This window comes from Marmota marmota, unplaced genomic scaffold (assembly GCF_001458135.2).
Source record: "Marmota marmota marmota unplaced genomic scaffold, marMar, whole genome shotgun sequence".
Lineage (NCBI taxonomy): Eukaryota > Metazoa > Chordata > Mammalia > Rodentia > Sciuridae > Marmota > Marmota marmota.
In genome coordinates, this window is record NW_025999900.1 from 3,408,122 (window position 1) to 3,426,551 (window position 18,430).

General features: G+C 37.6%; 1 protein-coding gene across 6 annotated transcripts in view; it reads left to right on the top strand.

The window, feature by feature from the left end:
* Nucleotides 1-18,430, top strand: part of Syne2 (spectrin repeat containing nuclear envelope protein 2) — a 329,254-nt gene that overhangs the window by 179,960 nt on the left and 130,864 nt on the right. For 5 of the 6 annotated variants that reach the window (XM_048798469.1, XM_048798471.1, XM_048798472.1 and 2 more), the window contains exons 49-54: nucleotides 2,049-2,371; nucleotides 5,013-5,157; nucleotides 5,996-6,214; nucleotides 11,777-12,042; nucleotides 13,817-13,985; nucleotides 15,428-15,583. In XM_048798469.1, coding sequence (XP_048654426.1) covers nucleotides 2,049-2,371; nucleotides 5,013-5,157; nucleotides 5,996-6,214; nucleotides 11,777-12,042; nucleotides 13,817-13,985; nucleotides 15,428-15,583 — 1,278 coding nt within the window. The remainder of the gene's footprint in view (nucleotides 1-2,048; nucleotides 2,372-5,012; nucleotides 5,158-5,995; nucleotides 6,215-11,776; nucleotides 12,043-13,816; nucleotides 13,986-15,427; nucleotides 15,584-18,430) is intronic. The other variant, XM_048798474.1, reaches the window with a different exon arrangement.

An 18,430-nucleotide genomic window follows, 5' to 3' on the forward strand; every position in this document is an offset into this window, starting at 1 on the left:
AGTTTTTTTTTAATTACATATTTTCAATTAATGGCGTTTTATTTTTTATTTGTTTATTTTACTATGGTTAATATCTGTACGTCTAAAGAAGTTACAGGTTGTACAGGAGAATTCTTTGCAGGCAGTTAGCTCTTTGCAAAAGTGCAACTTTATAATCCTGACTCAATCTACATCTAAATTCAATACCTTATAGTTTGGAAAAGCACTAATCTGATATCTCTACATCTGCCTCCTTCATAGCCCTTATGAAAGTCACAACAAATTTTTTCGTGTGTGTGTGTGTGTGTATTTTTTTTTCTTTTTTTTTTGGTCTCTAGAGATAGTAAAAGATGATGGAAGAAGTGTGGTGTAAGGGAAGAACACCAAATAATAACTGATATTTATTTAGAATTTACAATATGCTAGGCCCAGTGCGTGCTAATCACTCTATGTTTAATCTTCTCAGTGATTCTGTGAGGCAGGTGCTATTATTAGCCTATTTAAGAAAAATTGAGGGCTAAGAATGTGGCTCAGTGGTAGAGCTCTTGTGTAGCATGTTCAAGGCCCTAGGTTCAATTCCCAGGGTTGTTGATGATGATGATGATGATATTACAATAAGGAAATTGAAGTTCAGATTTTTCTCAGGATCTTGTGACAAAAACAGAACCAGAATTAAAATTGAGATCTGATTCTAGATGAGGAGTCATCAAGTTAAGGAAGAACCATGGGCCAAATCCTGTCCATAGTCCTTGATTTGTAATTAAAGTTTTATTGGAACACAACCACACCCATTTGTTTATGGGCTAATGATGGCTGTTTTCATGCTCCAACTGCAGAGTGGAGTAGTCTTGATGTTTGCTGACCTCTGTGGGAAAGTGACCCCAGCACACTTCCCCCTTTCCTTTTGATAAGAGGGCAGGTGTCTTAGACATCTTTCACATTGTACTCTACATGATACCTTACATGTTGTTATCAAGTCTGTCACATTCAACTTATAAGATGGGGAAATTAACTTCTTTATTTTGAAGAGTTATTATTAGGTAATGTATTTGAAATATTTTGATAGATGTAAGTGCTACAGAAATGTAAAGTCAAATGATGAACCCTAATGTGTTGTTTAAATAGGTTCATGGCAGATGTTGAGGAATCTGAGAACCTCTCTTAGTTTTAATGATTTCAGGAAACAATTGACATAAATACCCAAAATAATATGATTAGAACTGGAGGGTAAGTGATTTATTTTGGAACTAGGGATATATAGCTCAGCAGTAGAGCTAGCATACACAAGACTCTAGTACTGAGAATTAAATCATGTACTTTTTTTAATTGCCATTTTTTATTTGTTTTATTTAGTTACACATGACAGTACAATGATCTTGACATATCATACATTTGAATCAGATGGGGTATAATTTCTCATTTTTCTGAGTGTACAGGTTGCAGAATCACATTCGTCATGCAGTTACGTATTAACTTTTTTATGTGTGTGTGATCCTGGAGATCAAACCCTGGGTGGCTCTATCATTGTGATCTTCCTGCCTTAGCCTTCTGAGCTGCTGGGATTACAGGCATGCGTCACCATGCCCAGCCCATACCCTGCTATTTCTTATTTTAATTAGAAGACTGAGGTCTAGAGACATTCCGTGATGTGCTCAGACTAAAGGTAGTAGCATAGCTATTGATTTCAAGACACAAGTAATCTGGAGTTTTTTGTTTTGTTTTCATTTGTTTACAGATACTGATTAAAGTTATACATATTAAATGTATTTTACTGTTTTATTTAATTTGTAGTCTGGTACAAGAATTCCAGAGCAGGAACATATAGTAGTGGGCATGATTCATCAGACATTATTCTGAATTTAGATGATTTCTTAGAAAATCTGGAAACCATTTTTTCTTCATACAAACAAAAAGTTATTCCTTTTTAATACTAGTGTGATATTGTTAAATCGTAAGTATAAGAAGTCAGCTCTGATAAGACGTAGAGACAGGTTAGGAACGCACACAAACATTCAATAATGACAAACATTTGACAGTGTTGTCACAGCTTTTAATCTCCTATTCTCCAGGATGCCTTGAACAATGCTTATGAAAATATAACCCTCTATAACGAAGCAGTCGCCAGGGCGATGGAGATCATCACTTCCCTGGAAGCCATCATTGCATCCCCGAGAGTAAACCTTCATAATCCACAAAAATCACTAGAGAGGTTTCGCTGGAAGCAAAAGGAATTGGAATCCACAATTGCAGACATCCAGGACCTCATCGAGAACCTGGGAACTATATCAGCACCCGAGGCCAAGCAGGAATTCCAGTGTACCTTACAGGAATTAATTTCTAAGAACTCAGCCATGAAGGAGGCGGCCACAGTGAAGGCAGCTTTGGTAGAAAGGTAAGTCTTCTTCCTGAAGGTAACACTTTAGGAACGTAAATTAAGGCTTTTTTTTTTTTTTAATAATTAACGTATATGCATTAGAGCTAATATGGGCAATTGTAAAAGTTTTTTAAAAGTTCACTAAAGAAAACCCTAGTAAATATGTTATTATATTAAAATTTCTTTGGGTACGTAGAGAATATTGATGCAAGCATGTATATGATGTATATAAAGAATGATGATAAAACAAATATCTTCATGCTCAAAGTTTCAAAGATTGACATTAATTTGAATTTTCTTTTTCTTTTTGTTGTCAATGGACATTTACTTTATTTATTTATATACAGTGCTGAGAATTGAACCCAATGCCTCACACATGCCAGGCAAGCACTCTCTCACCGAACCACAGCCCCAGCTCCTACTTTTAATTTTCTCCTATGCTCCTTTCTTCTCTCATAAATATCTCTTATCTTAAATACAATGTTTGTCACTTCCTTGCTTTTTGTTGTATTTTTGCTGTGTTGATGTGTTCTTTTTTCATGATCGTCAAACCAACACCCAGTGTGTCTATTCTTCTGTCACTTCATTTTTTTCAAATTCATCATATGACCCTGAGATTTATTCAGTGTTCTTTTCTGTAGAAAAATTCATGCACTTAGCTATTGATGGACATCTGGATCGTTCCTGGTGTTTTGTATTCTCAAACACTGCTAGTAGAAACATTTTAAAATGCAAGAGTTTTCTGTGTATATCTCTAGGAGTGGGACTGCCTGGGTCACATCTTAAATTTTTAATGCCAAATAGTTTCCCTAATTTCCATTTAAACCAGCAGCATATAGGTATTACAGGTGTCCCATATCCTTACCAACACGAATGAGTAAGAAGTGTTACCTGATTACAGTTTAAATTTGCATTTCTAGTACTGTTAATGAGTTTGAGCTCTTTTGTTGAATATTTATTAATTGTTTATATTTCCTTTTCTGTAGAATGTCTATTCAAGTCTTTACTCATATTTTGTTGTATTGTCTTTTTCTTACTGATTTGTAGGAATTTATTCTATGTTCCTATTAAATACCCATCCAATCTATCCAGAACCACATTTGAGTAGCAGGCAAAGAAAATTAAAATCTCACAAATATTCTCTTTTTTTTTTATTGGTTGTTCAAAACATTACAAAGCTCATGACATATCATCTTTCATACATTTGATTCAAGTGGGTTATGAACTCCCATTTTTACCCCAAATACAAGTTGCAGAATCACATCGGTTACACATCCACTTTTTTACATAATGCCATATTAGTGACTGTTGTATTCTGCTACCTTTCCTATCCCCTACTATCCTCCCTCCCCTTCCCTCCCATCTTCACTCTCTACCCCATCTGCTGTTATTCAATTCTCTCCCTTGTTTTTTTTTTCCATTTTCCCCTCACAAACTCTTATATGTAATTTTGTGTAACAATGAGGGTCTCCTTCCATTTCCATACAGTTTCCCTTCTCTCTCCCTTTCTTCTCTCCACTCGTCTCTGTTTAATGTTAATCTTTTCCTCATGCTCTTCCTTCCTGTTCTGTTCTTAGTTGCTCTCTTTATATCAAAGAAGACATTTGGCATTTGTTTTTTAAGGATTGGCTAGCTTCACNCAATGTTGAGGTAAGTTCCTGTTATCCCTAGTTTTTCTAGTGTTTTGAACATAAAGGGATGCTGTACTTTGTCGAATGCTTTTTCTGCATCTATCGAGATGATCATATGGTTCTTATCTTTAAGTCTATTGATGTGGTGAATAACATTTATTGATTTCCGTATATTGAACCAACCTTACATCCCAGGGATGAATCCTACTTGATCATGGTGCATAATTTTTTTGATATGCTTTTCACAAATATTCTCAAAGCAAAAACCTGGCCCTACAGATTTTCTTATTTCTATATATTTTCATTTTATAGATTTTTGTATCCTTGATTCCTTGCCAGTTTATTAGTGTGTTTTAGGAGTTTTTTTCTTTTTAGAAGTAAATTTGGTAGAGAATCTTTATTGTTCTCAGTGGGGAATTTGGGATTTATTTTGCATAAAAATTTTTATAGTATTTTTAACATTTCACAATATTATGTTGAATAGAAAATAAAAAATTTCCTACTTTGATTTTTTTACCCTATAACACTAGGTCATTTCTTTATTATAACACTTTACAAAAATAATTACAATTGCTATATAAAATTTTATATAATGTTTTCTTATTTAATTTCCTTAATCATACCTTTTCCTAGACCTAATTTTTGCTATTTTAATTAATACTCTGGTGAGAGAAAAGGTATTATTATGCAAAAGATTTTATCTTGTTTAGGATAAATTTCTTATATTTAGGATTTATTCCTTGAGGTAAATTGCAGAAGTGAAATTAATGAGTCCAAAAAAATCCACAAAGCTCTTCAGTTTAGATATTTTAAGGGCAGCCTTAAATGCCTGTTAAAGTTTGCATTTAAAGCCATCCCTGGGCCCCTTTGGGGTTGCATAGTCAATGAAAACCTGTTGAAATGCATTGAATAGAAAAAAAAACAACTTTATATAAAACTGAATGTGGAGAATTCATCCTGGGAAGTTCAAAGTTTATCGTGTTCCATAAAATGTAATATCACTCTTTTTTCTAACTGTGCCTCATCAGGTGTCTTGAGAATTACAAACGCTACAGAAGTATCAAGGAGTACATTTGTACTCACCTCAGAAAAATGGAGACAGTTCTCAGGCAGTCCATGTCCCCGTTACCAGTGTCTTACAAGGAAGCTTTAGAGCGCTTGGAACAGAGCAAGGTAACCGCGTTTGCGAGTCTCCGTAAGTCTGTGCACAAAACTCAGAAGATCATGCACTTGGAGGCATCAGGAAATGTGGTTCTCACAACCCATGGAAATCTTCAGGCTGAGTTGAGAAAGTTCCTCAAACCAGAAGTCAGGAGGGAGAAGAATGAAACGGTGGTTTTTAAGATATTTAATTAATTGGATTCACAGTGTAGTCCTCCCCTAGTAGCATTCTGTCCTCTGAAACCTTCACTTTCTCATTGTCTCAGGGGATGCTGCTGGATCAATGGTAGAGCCTGTCGCCCACTGAGCAGTCAGGCACCTGTCCTAAGCTCTGAATTCTGGTCACTTCTTAGACCCTGTTACTAAGCAATTTTAATTTTTGCTTATTTGCATTTGTTAGAATGTACAGTATAATTGCTGCTTGGATTTGGATGAGAACATTCTAAATTGATAATATCTACCAAAAAAGCAAAGGAGAAAAAGTGGGGATAAGCACCCCTAAATATTTTTTGATGGTTAACATAGGAAACATTGTACAGATAAATTACCTAGTAAAATATGAGACTCGAGTTAAAATAACAAGATGTAATTCTCAGATATTTACCTTTGAAAGTGCATTCTTAGATTTAAGGGTCATTATTTGTCCTCATAGTCCCAAATTCATGCAGAATATAGTTATGGATAATTCTTATCTGGCCCAAATTGACTTGCAAAAGGATTAAAAAATGGTCACGTAATACTTGTGGATGGTTACAATCACTGACTGTTGAAGATTTAAGACAGTTTCTATGTTTCAGGGCAAAAAAAATAGACATTATATCCCTGTTGTTTATTCATTTTCTTTCTTAAGGCCTTGGTGTCAAATCTCAAATCAACCAGAAAAGAGCTCATGAAGCTGCGACAGGTCCTTCGACACTTGAGGCGCAGGTGCACAGAAAAGGATGGCGTGTGTGTGCTCAGAGGCCTGTTGGTCCTGTGGGAGAAGTGGCTCAGTTTGCTACAGACTGCCAAAGTCTGGGAGATGTGGAGTGAAGAACTGAAACAGGAGTGGAAATTCGTTAGTGAGGAAGTGAGTGTTTCATTTTCAACATTCAAATTCTAAAGTTTCCAAGCAAATGTTATTTCCTTTATTACCTTCACTTTGTATGTAAAAAAAGCCCCCCACAGTACCATCTGTGTACATCATATATACATGGCACATAAATGTTTCTAGAGGTCAGGCTCTATTAGAATAGTCCCCAAGAACTACTTAGGCTCTTTTATAATAGTGGCTTAGTTTTTTTTTTTTTTTTTTTTTTTTTTTTTTTGTGGAGGGTATAAGATAATTCTTATAAATTGTTGAGCTTGAGTTTTAAAATCTTTTTTATAAAGATAAATTAATCTCTCAAAAATAACTGGCTCTACATTCATTCTACTAAAGGTTAGAATTAGGCAACATGCATAAAACCAACTAATTTTGAAATTAACTACCATTGTTAGCTATGGAAATTAGCTACAATTGTTAAGTGCAGACCTAAAAACATGAGGTGTGATGTTCTTTCTGAAAACAGTCTCAAAGAAGACCCCCATAATATATGCCAATCACAGATGTTAATTTATTCATAGTTTCAGACTTAGGATTCACATGTATTAAGAAAGAAAAATAAAAATCGTATGAAAGGATCTTAGCATATTTTCTAATCTTTCCAAAGGGCCAGGTATCAATGACATACAATTCAGAACACTCATGAAAAAAACCCTTCTCTTATTCATTTCAAACTTTTTGCTGACTTTAAGATAGAAATATGAGTCAATACTTAATTGCAGGAAGATCACATGCTTTGGGATCAAAATGTTTAACACTATCATAGTAACCTGCTTAGAACTTGATGTTTTTGAAAATGAATATCATTTCAGTCATTCTGGCAGGGTTTGATCAGTGAGTAATCTCTTCAATGTTCAAGCTCTAAGAAATTTTGTAAATTATCCTGTCGGTGGGGCTGCTGGCACTGGTTCTCGCATGTCCACAATAGTACCATTTATTGAGTTCCTGCACTGGTCTGAGAAGGCAGTGCACACATGATCTCACTGAATCTTGGTCTATGGAGGTAAATATTGTCACCATTATGTAGGTGGGGAAACTGAAACCTGAGATATTAGGCAACAGCCAAGCAGCCCCAGCTAGAGATTGAGCAGTGAGCCCCTATGGGATGAGACTGAGGCTGTCTTGCTCACCATTCCAACCTTACAACCCTGTCCACAGCTTTGCATTTAGTGGGCACTTAGTAAATATTCGTGGAAGGACAGCTCTTATTCAAATCCAGATTCTGGCTAATTCAAACCTTTTGTTCTTTTTATTTTCTCACATGTTGCTTTATACCCATTTGCAATAATATCTTATGAATTCAGACCTCATTCATGCAATTATTCTTACAAACATTTGACAAAGTCTGATAGCAAAATATATTTATCAAAGAATAGCACAATAATAATAACTACTAAGTAGAGCACTTAATATGTGCCAGTCATAATTCCACATATTAGGTTTTATGTCATCGTGTGTCATCTCTTTCATCCTCAAGAGACTCCTGAAGAGGTTTTTTTAAATGTATGTATAAATTTTTTTCAAACATAAAGTCTGTGCTCAATCACTAAATCACCAAATTAAATGATATTTGCATACATCAAATCAGTTTTTTTTCCTGGCTCAAGCCCAGGACTCATGCATGCTAGGCAAGCACCTTACCCCTGAGCTATACCCCAGCCTGATATATGATTGTACTGTAGCCCTTACCCATTCAGTAAAATGACATCATCTAAAGACCTATACACGTAAGATTTTGTTAGTGTGGTTGGTGCCTTTATAAACATGAAAAAGTGAATTCTGTTTTTAAAATGTCTACAGTAATACAATCATTTAGTATCTTTAAGGAATAAATGGTTCATGTATAATTCTTGAAAATGTAAATGCCCAGTTTATAAGTGTACAAGTTAAAAAATTAATTTTTTACTTACCTTTTCCCCTCTTATATCTTACCTCCCTATTTTCTTAAACAGAATGAGCTCATTATGGTTATTAACTTCTGGTTATCCAGAATAATCATATATTTTATACTTTGATAATGATAATATTCTAGAATGAAGTCTTGTCTTCAAAGACAAATGGAGTGCTAAGGCTGACTTCTTCCCCTGGGTCAAAGTAATTTCTTTGTTGGTTTCTATTTCTGCGGTTCTGGGTATTTTATTATAAAAAGGAAAATTTTGAGTTTTGACTTCTGGGGTGTGTACAGTCTCCACAGAGCAGGCACCTTAGGATAATACATGCCCTTAATAGTGTTATGTAACCTTAATAGGTTAATGTGACTTAGGCTCTGGGCATGTAGTAGAGGTCACAGACTCCAGTGGGTAGTCCTACATTTATTCTGACCTCTAAACTGGGTTGCCATGTTAACAATGAAAAGTATAGTGTTTTCAGATGGGCCTTGACTTAAAAGTCCATAATCAGGCTCTTAATTACAGCTCAGATGCATATTTTCTTTTTTATGTGACAAGGACTAAGTTGAGATTTCTCCATTCTGGGCTAAGTATACTCTTCAATTTGTCAAATGATAGGGTGACATTGACCTCAAAGGTGATAGCTTCCACCTCTGATAACCTACAGAATTCTTTTTCCTATCTACATGCCTTCTCCCCTTTGATTTCTTCATAATTTACCATGAACCTAAGAGTTGGTTTTGGGTAATGGGAATTGAACCCAGGGGTGCTTTACCATGAGATACATCCTAGCCTTTTTCAGTTTTTTTGTCTGAGACAGGGTCTCATTAAGTTGCTGAGACTGGCCTTGAGCTTAGAATCCTCCTGCCTCAGCCTTCTGAGTTTCTAGGATTAAGGCATGTGCTACCATGCCCAGCTGAACCTAGAAGTTTTATAACCAATTTTGTTAGGATTCCGTGTCCAAGGAAGATCATCAAAGCCTCTTGTAAGTAGACAAATGTATGTATACTTGTTATGGCAACTTGTTATGATTTGAGAGTCGTCCTTACCCCCAAGTCAGTAAAATTTAACAAAAAGTTTGTTGAGTTTTAACAAGTATATAGAGTCACTTAATCACCTTAAAATCAAGATGTAGGACATTTCTGTCACCCTGAAAATTCCCTGTGTCACTTTATGCTCTTTGCCTTCCCTCACCTCTAGTCCCCGGCTACCATTAATCTATTTCTTGTCCTGTAGCTTTTTCATTTGCAGAACGTCATATAAGTGCATTCATACAGTGCGTGGCCTTTGACTTCTTTTCACTAAGTATCACGTGCTTGGGTTCATTCTTGCAATTGCTTGTCTCAGCAGTTCATTTCTTTTTTTATTCCTGAGTGGTATTCTACTTGGTAGATGGAGTACAGTTGATCCATTCATAAGATAAAGAATTCATGGGCTTTTGAGCAAAATTATCATTTTAATAAAAAAATTATTAAGTGGCTGGGGGTGAGACTCCGTGGTAGATCATTTGCCTGGCATACACAAGAGCTAGGTTGAATCCCCAGGACCTGTTAAAAAAAATGTTGTCCCCTTGAGTTCCCTTCCTCAGACACTTACCAGCTGTACAAGAGATAGCAGGACCTGTGTTTAGGGACTGCCAGCAGGTGATTCATTTTGGAAAGTGACACTGGGAGGACAGAAGTAGGAGACTAATAGAACTGAAGCAGGAAAAGTCTGAGCCCTTAGTTGTTTGGCTCTGACTGTGTCTTCGTAGCTGCGTTTGCCCATTTGTGGTTAGGATAACAATGGAAGAGATGCTCCAGTAGGTCTTTGGTTGCAGGTAGAGTTCTTCCAATGCCTGTGCATATCGGAAACCTAGATGTGCTGTTAGCCCTGTCAATATGGCAGTGCCTTTATTTGCATGGTGGTTCTCAAGCAATATGATCTAGTGGAACCCAGTTCTAGTGGAACTCCCTGATGCAAGTGTAGTGGTCGGCCTGAGAACCAAGATTTGGTTTGGAGATGATGGGAAGCACAAATTTCATAACTCAGGCTCTTGGAGAGGGTCCAGTCTATACCTTCTCCAGGTATTATAGCCACTGGACCCAACTGGATCCTATGTCCCAAGTGGCAGAGCAGCATATACCATAGCCCACTCCTGCTACAGTGCCTCATTTTCTCCATGTGTGCCTCAGCCTTACAGCATTGTTGATAATGGATATGATAAGCAGAGCTGTGTAAGAATCCCAGCTACAATATATGCAACCTCTAAAATCCAAAAAGGCCCATGTGGTGCTGTGTCTCTTTCTCGGTGGTGGAGGTCAAGGATTGAACAACCTGAAAGAGGAGAAGCCCTGCTGCACCTCAGACCACTGGGCCCTGGAGTCTTAATTGATGCTGGGGCTTTTGAGTTTGCATAGGCTTTATTACTCACCTTGTGGCACATCTTACTGGACATCCAGGACCTTGCTAACCATTTCGGTTACTCATGATGTCATAAGTGGAGTTGACCGGTGTGATGTTCTGCAGTGTCGAGATGGCCAGCATGGATGTGTGGCTCTGTGTGAACATAGGATTGATGTAGCATGAACACAGAATGAGATAAATGAGGGTCTAAAGGAGGAGAAGACCATTGGAGTTGAGGAGGGACTTAAGATCCATCGGATTCAGGAGACTTTGAGACTTTTTTCTAAGTCTTTGTTGAAGTCTGATGGAGCTTTTGATTTCCAGCTGCATTTAAAATTAGATATGGGGGCTGGTCTGTGGCTCAGTGGTAGAGCACTTGCCTGGCATGTGTGAGGCACTGAGTTCAATGCTCAGCACCACATGTAAATAAATAAATTTTAACTAAACATATTTTTTAAAATAAGATATGATTTTGGGTTCTGCACATACTAGTGGTTGATGAATACATGGTTGGTTTGGTACTTCAAGATGGTTTCTCTGTGGTGGGCACCATGAGGGTAATGAGAATCTGGACTTATTTTTGGAGTTAGAAGTGAAAGAAGTTTTTGGAGGTGAGAAGTGAAAGAAAAGGGACCTGCAGGAAAATTTCCATGTCTAATAGTTGCCTAGCTTCTTATAGTGGGAGCTGCTTGTGGGCCTCATTCTAACAACCCCTGTGCATCTCAAGAGAAATACCACTTTATCCAACAGAAAACTGAATAGGAAATCAATTATTTTAAATATTCATCAACATTTCTTTTTCCCACAACAGTAACACTTCATTTTATTTATGTATTTACTTACTTACTTATTTATTTTCATGGTAATGGGAATTTGGCCTGGGGCATTTTACTACTGAGATGTATTCCCAGCCCTTTTTCAGTTTATTTTGAGACAGGGTCTCGATAAATTGCTGAGGCTGGCCTTGAACTTGTGATCCTCCTGCCTCAGCCTCCTGAATTTCTGGGGATACAGGTGTGAGCCACCACAACCTTTTGTTCTCATCATCCTATAGCTGGGAGCTATATGATTCTGTTGATAGAGGACCAATATTCCCAACTGTAGGAGAACAAATATTTCTTTTGAATTAGGAGATGGCCTATAGATACCCTTTGAAGAGAGAGTACTAAAAAATCATGGCTGCACAAGAATATTTCAAGTCCTAATGTGGTAAGAGTGTACTTGACTTATTTTAGTTCTCTTTCATTGTTGTTGTTGTTGTTTATTGAATTAGATGGAACGAGAAACAATCATTTTAGACAATCTTCAAGAGGAACTCCCAGAAATTTCCAAAACAAAGGAGGCCGCCACCACGGAGGAGCTCTCAGAGCTGCTGGACGCCTTCTACCAATACGAAGAGAGTGTGGAGATGCAGCAGCTCTTGCTGACCCTGCTCCTTCAGCGCATAAAGAGTATCTGGAATGTTCCTGAAGGCCGAGGGGCTGTAGAGGCTGTCCCTGCTCTTCAAGAGATCCAGTCCATGCGGGAACGGTGCGACAGGTAAGACTGAAGAAAGAATGTGCTTGGCAATTCTGGCTCCAAATTTTCAAAAGTATCCAATTGATAAAATATAAAAATAGTATAGGATAATGACAAGTGATACTATGGGATTGTGTTGTATAGGATAATTGGCATTATCCTATACTACAAAAAGGAAAGGAAAAGATAAAGTAGCTATCATTAAAACAAGCACTCATTTGCCATCTTGAAATTTCTGAGTAGAATAACCTCGTTTTGGTACCAGGGATTGAACCCAGGGGCACTTAACCACTGAGCCACATACCCAACCGTTTTTGGTTTTTGTTTTTTTCTTTTTTTTTTTTGAGACAAGATCTTGCTAGGTTGCTTAGGGCTTTGTTAAGTTGTTGAGTCTGGCTTTGAATTTGCAATCCTTCTGCCTCAGCCTCCTGGGCTGCTGGGATTACAGGTGTGTGTGCACCACCGTGCCCAGTGACACTGTGCTTCTGATTGGCTGGCTATCAAGAATTCCTTTGACACCTTCCCCAGGTCCAATTAACTTGCCAAAACAGCTTACAGAACTCAGGAAGACATTCAGGTTTGCTGGCTTGTTATTAAAAGACAAAAAAAGGGATATAGATGAACAGCCAGATGGAAATTGCTTAGGCCGAGTGTTTAGACACCACACCCTACCTTCCAGGTATCTCTGCTGTTCAGCAATCTGGAAGCTCCCCAAATCCTATTCTTGTGGGTGTTCATTATGTAATCATGATAGATTACATCATTGGCCTTTGGTGATCACCTCAGCTTCAGTCCCCGTCCACTCTGGAGGTTAGGAATGATGATATGGAGGTGGTGAGGGTGGTCCTGAATGTTAGTACCCTTTAATCATATGGTTCTCTCTCCTTGCAAGCAGTTCCCATCCTGAGGCGCCTGGAGAACCCACCAAGAGTTGCCTCATTAGCATAAAAGATGCTCTTGTCATTCAGGAAATGACCAAGGTCTTAAGAGCTCTGTCAAGAACCAGAGTCACTGACTCAACATTAGAACAATAGGTTCTGCTTGTGCTTCTGTCTATAAGGGTATTATGAGCTTTGTCTCAGGAACCTGGGCAAAGACCAAACATTTATTTATTACATCATAGTATCACAGATTCTTATCAAATAACTCTAAGGAAAGGTTTTTTCCACCCAGTTGCCTCTTTCAATATTTGAAGCATCCACAGCAAATGGAGTCAGTGGAAGAGAATAGGTCCTGTAGGATTGTTGGTCCCCAAGAGCCTGCCCATGACTCCAGTCTCACTCAAAAATCATTTTTATTTGAGATCAAAGAGTATATGCAGAAAAATAGAAGGTAGAGGTGGCAACAAGAACAGAAAGCTCAAAGAGAAGATATTTGGGGATGGAAGTTTTGGAGAGGTTTTTGATTGAGTGCTAGGATTTGGTGTGTTTGATTATGTGGTATTGAAATCATTGAAAAAATGGAGCCAGGTACAGTGGTGCACACCTGTAGTCCCAGTGGGAGGCTGAGGCAGGAGGATCACAAGGTCAAAGCCAGCCTCGGCAACTTAGTGAGGCCCTCAGCAACTTAGTGAGACCCTGTCTCAAAATAAAATATAAAAAGGACTAGAATGTGCCTCAGTGGTTAATGAGATTTATATATATATATATATTATATATATATATATATAATATTTTCTTCTTGGGGGAAAATCATTTTTTGTGAACTATTCAGATATTTTGTTAATTGTTGAAATTAAACTGTTTCACAAAAGAGCAGGACAGAAAATCGGTTATATTTTGATGTTCTGTTTTAGGCTTCTTCAGAAAGCTCAGAAAAATAAGGAATCATTGCAGACTGAACTCCAGGGAAGACATTCCTTCACAAAGGAAATAATTGCTTTGAAGAACGTATTTCAACAGGCTTCAACTTCTTTCCAAAATATGGCATCAGAGGGCCACCCAGAAAGGGCAAAGCAGTTGGAGGTAAGTGAGGAATGAACTAGTGAACGTGGCTGATATTGGCCCATAGCCTTGTATTCAAAGTCCTTGGGGGCAGAGGTAACTCCTTGATTTGGGTTGGAAGAGTGATTAGGAAAAGATGCAAGGAGAGGGGGAAGCACATGCAAAGGCCCTATGGTATGTTGTGGGCAGAGCCAGGGGACCATGAGCAAAATTGAGAGCAGGCTGAGTGTGGACTAAACAGCCCTTTTTCAAGCATGTTTCAAGGGTGTTTGGTGAACAGGGGCCTCAGACCCCGTTTGGGTAGCGTGTTAAACTATTTTAGTAGGCCATGGTGTTTTGCCTCTGGTAGGGGCGTGCACATACTGAGAGTCATTTGGGAACTCATTTCTTCAGAGTGATCTCACATTCCAGTTCAATGGTAACAGTCAAAAATGATGTTTGGAAGCTGATTCAGAAGTTGCAAGCTGCGGTGAACCAGAGCTTTGGTGTTGATGTCCAGGAGCCCTCCCATAGGCACCAGCTCTGTTTAGCCCTGAATGACATCCTGTCCTCCCTGAGTCTAGATAAAGCAGGAGGACACTCACACCAGTCCACCTGTGTCTGGATGGCTTTGTTCTTTAACTTTCTCCTTCTAGATTAATAAAGGAGAATCTGTGACACATCCCAGAGTCATTTAAAATTGTAATCGCTCAGCGTCAGCACAGTGACTCAGTCCATTAAAACAAATAATGCTTGAACAGCTACTGTAAAAACCAAACAACAGAAAAGCCACAGTAAAGTCAAGAAGTATTTTTCCACTTGATCTTTGGGAAACTTTCCCAAACAAATGAGTTTCTCCTTTATAATTACTAGAGGAGAACAGTAGATCAGATTTTATTTCTAGGCCACAACCAATGGACTGTTTGTTCAGGTTTCTTTTATCTCCCCAAACCTGCATTCTTTGTAAGGAACTGGAACCCTCCCTTTTGAAAAAAGCTGAGCTCTGCTGGGCTGTCTAATTACAAGAAAGGGACACTTTTGCTTCAAGCGTGGGCTTTTAGTGGCCTTGACTCATTGTGATGATAATGTAGGAAGAAGTAGAAATAGAAACAAGTTAATAACAACACCAAAGAAAAACTTCTTTGAAACTTTTTTTGCTACTTGTAGCTTTTAAGATCCGTGCTGCGACTGAGATACCGTTTAATCCTAGAGGTACTTTGGAAGCAGGGGACATTTGTAATGTCTTTTTGCCACAATGGTTTGACACTCTGAAGAGAGATCAGGTTTAATTCTTATAAATTAGAAAGCATCCTCTGACCAAACCAGGTATCTCCTGGGTTCAGTCAACTCCTAACAATAGTGAGTTTTGTCCAGCAAAGTTTGCTTCTTTGGATCACGAGGACCAGGAGGAGCTGGAAAGCAGCTTTTGCTTTTTAGAGCTGAACTTTCCCCACACAGTGTGGAAACTCTCTTGACGTTTTTAGGAGCTTCAGAGCATTCTTAAGAAAGGCAAGCTCACTTTTAAGAGTATCATGGAAAAACTGCGAATCCAGTACTGTGAAATGTACACCATAGTCCCTGCAGAGATGGAGTCCCGGGTGGAGGAATGCAGAAAAGCTTTAGAAGACATAGATGAGAAGGTAATAATAATGTTCTTACTTGTACTGTCCTTTATGGGGTTGAATGACTAGAAGAAAATGTTCTCTAAGGCCACATTTTCATTTGCCCTGATTTTAGCTCTGACTGGTTTGAGCTTGGTTAAATGGCAGTTTTGTGTATTGAATACTGAGATTAATAGGCTTGAAATAAGTGACTTAAATAACATAATATTAATCTGTATATATTTAGTCATCCAGATGCTTAGTTTTTCTTCTCTTGCATCTTAAAATACTTACATATAGGGCTGGGGATGTGGCTCAAGTGGTAGCGCGCTCAACTGGCATGCGTGCGGCCCGGGTTCGATCCTCAGCACCACATACAAACAAAGATGTTGTGTCTGCTGAAAACTAAAAAATAAATACTAACAATTCTCTCTCTCTCTCTCTCTCTCTCTCAAAAAAAAAAAAAATACTTACATATTATCTTTTCCTTGGTTTATAATTATTTTTGATTGTACAGACACTTAAAATTTTTGGACACAAATAATACTTTGCTTTAAGATGGATTCCCTGAAACATTTTGAAATTACAACCAAGAAGAATAAAAGTCGCACTAGGAACAGTATTTAGCAAATATTGTCTAATGATGATGTTAACAAAATTCTCACAAAACATACCTGGGCAAATCATTATACCTGAGAGTCCAGATTTGAACAAAGGTAGGAAATATTTTATAACACCAGGGACATAGGAGCTGAGCTGAGCAAGCCAATTTTCTTGGATATTAGAAAGACAGCCCAAATCCAACAGAACAACAACAACAAAAAATCTGTTTGGCCCAGCATTCACAGAATGATTTTTATGTGATTTTTTTTTTTAAGATTAAAGCACCCATAACTTGTTAGCTAAAATAGCTCTTCAAGCTCAGCACAGTGACATATGCCTATAATCCCAGTGGCTTAGGAGGCTGAGGCAGGAGAATCATGAATTCAAAGCCAGCCTCACCAATTTAGTGGAGCCCTATGCAACTTAGGGAGACCCTCTCTCTAAATAAATTTTTTAAAGGGCTAGAGATGTGACTTAGTGGTTAAGTGTCCCTTGGCTGAATCCCTGGTGCCAATAAATAAATAAATAAATAAAGCTCTTCAAGTACAAAAATGTCAGATTTCAAAAACTAGGACTGGAGGATCACAAGTTCAAGACTAGTCTCAGCAACCTGTCTCAAAATAAAAAAAGGACTGAGGATGTAGCTTAATGGTGAAGTGCCTCTGGGTTCAATCTCCCCCAACTCCACCAAAAATAAAAGGAAGAAGGGATTCAAACTTAGTTTCTAGAATCTGTCCTATACTTCTCCTAGAAACATTTAACCTAGAAAAAAAAAAATGTAATCTCCTAATATATAGTTACATAAGTCTTTTTTGATTTAACATACAAGAAAACCTATTAGGTACATTCTCAAGAATTGTGTGCTATTGGTTTTACTTTAAAAGATTACTAAATGTTTTAGTAGAAACTAAGGGTTATTGTCATAAATCCTTTATGTGAAAATCTCTATGAAGTAAGTTAGTAATAAAAAACAATCTTTCACATTTAAGGTTGAAAATTTCCACTGTGAACTTGTTTATTTGTAACAAAAAGCCACTGATTTTTATTGTGGGAAGTGTTTAAAGGAAGTTCAAGGACCCAGACAACAGACACATCTCTGTGTGTAATTCAGATGGCTATTGACTTTCCTAAATCATAATCTTTCCTAATGTATCTAAATGGTAAGCATTTCTACCAAGAGAGTAACTGCCCCCAAAATCAGAAACCTCCATTTTGTGGTAATTTGTAACACAGCCAGCAAGAAGAAAAATAATAGAGGGTCAAAGAGAGGCTTATTTTTATAATAATCATGACTGTGGTATGGTCCATGGAATAAAAACATGGAATAAACACTTTGACAGCCTCGTGCAAGTAGGGCCTAGGATAGTCTGGGGACTTGAGGGCTTCTTAGGACGAGGTCAGCCACGACCTTGATGTGTGACCTTTACACGTCATTTAGCGCGTCTTTCTGTTTCTGTGTCTGTACTCTTATCTGCTTGGGGTTGTTTTATTCTCGGTGGTCATACAGCTACAGTGACGACTGAAAGAGTTATACAAAAGCATATAGTATTATTTGGTTATTTAGTAGCTGCTTAGAGAAAACCTTATCCATATAGCTTTAAAAAACAAGAACACAAATTAATCAAGTATTTGGAAAAATAATACATTCAGCATTCTTTTAATATCTTTCTTGGCACTAGTTGTTTTAACATGCAGATTAAAAAAAAAAAAAAAAGACTGCCTGGTTTAGCAGCTAGATTTCTGATTGCTGGGAAAGTGGGCATTAGAAACAGTTACACATAGAAGAATTAAGCTCAGCATCCTCAGGAAATAGCTGCTTTTAGAAGACTGTTTCCACCCAAACGAATATTAAGGTGGAAATTACATTTTGTTTTTAAATTGGCTTGGGAATTGTTTAATAAAAACAGATCTGTGCAGAGAATATTCTCTAAAATGGAGAGGTTGTATAACATATCCCCCAGGAATTCTTTTATATCATTTGATCCATAGGGGTATGTTTCAAAGAGTCCTCTCAGTACAGTGGCCCAACACAATTTTTAAATTTTTTTTAAAGTAATTAATTTACTTATAGATTATATTTAAAAGGTCCGGTGAACACAGCTGACATTTAGCAGTTGGCTAATCTACTACTGTCTCACTAATGCATTAGCCAGTCTGGTTTGTAATTTTTTCTTCTAGTCCTTATAGAGTAAGGGCTGCTTTAGGCTGGGAATATAGCTCAGTCAGTAGAATGCTTGTCTCACATGCACAAGGCCCTGGGTTCAAACCCCAGCACCACAAAAA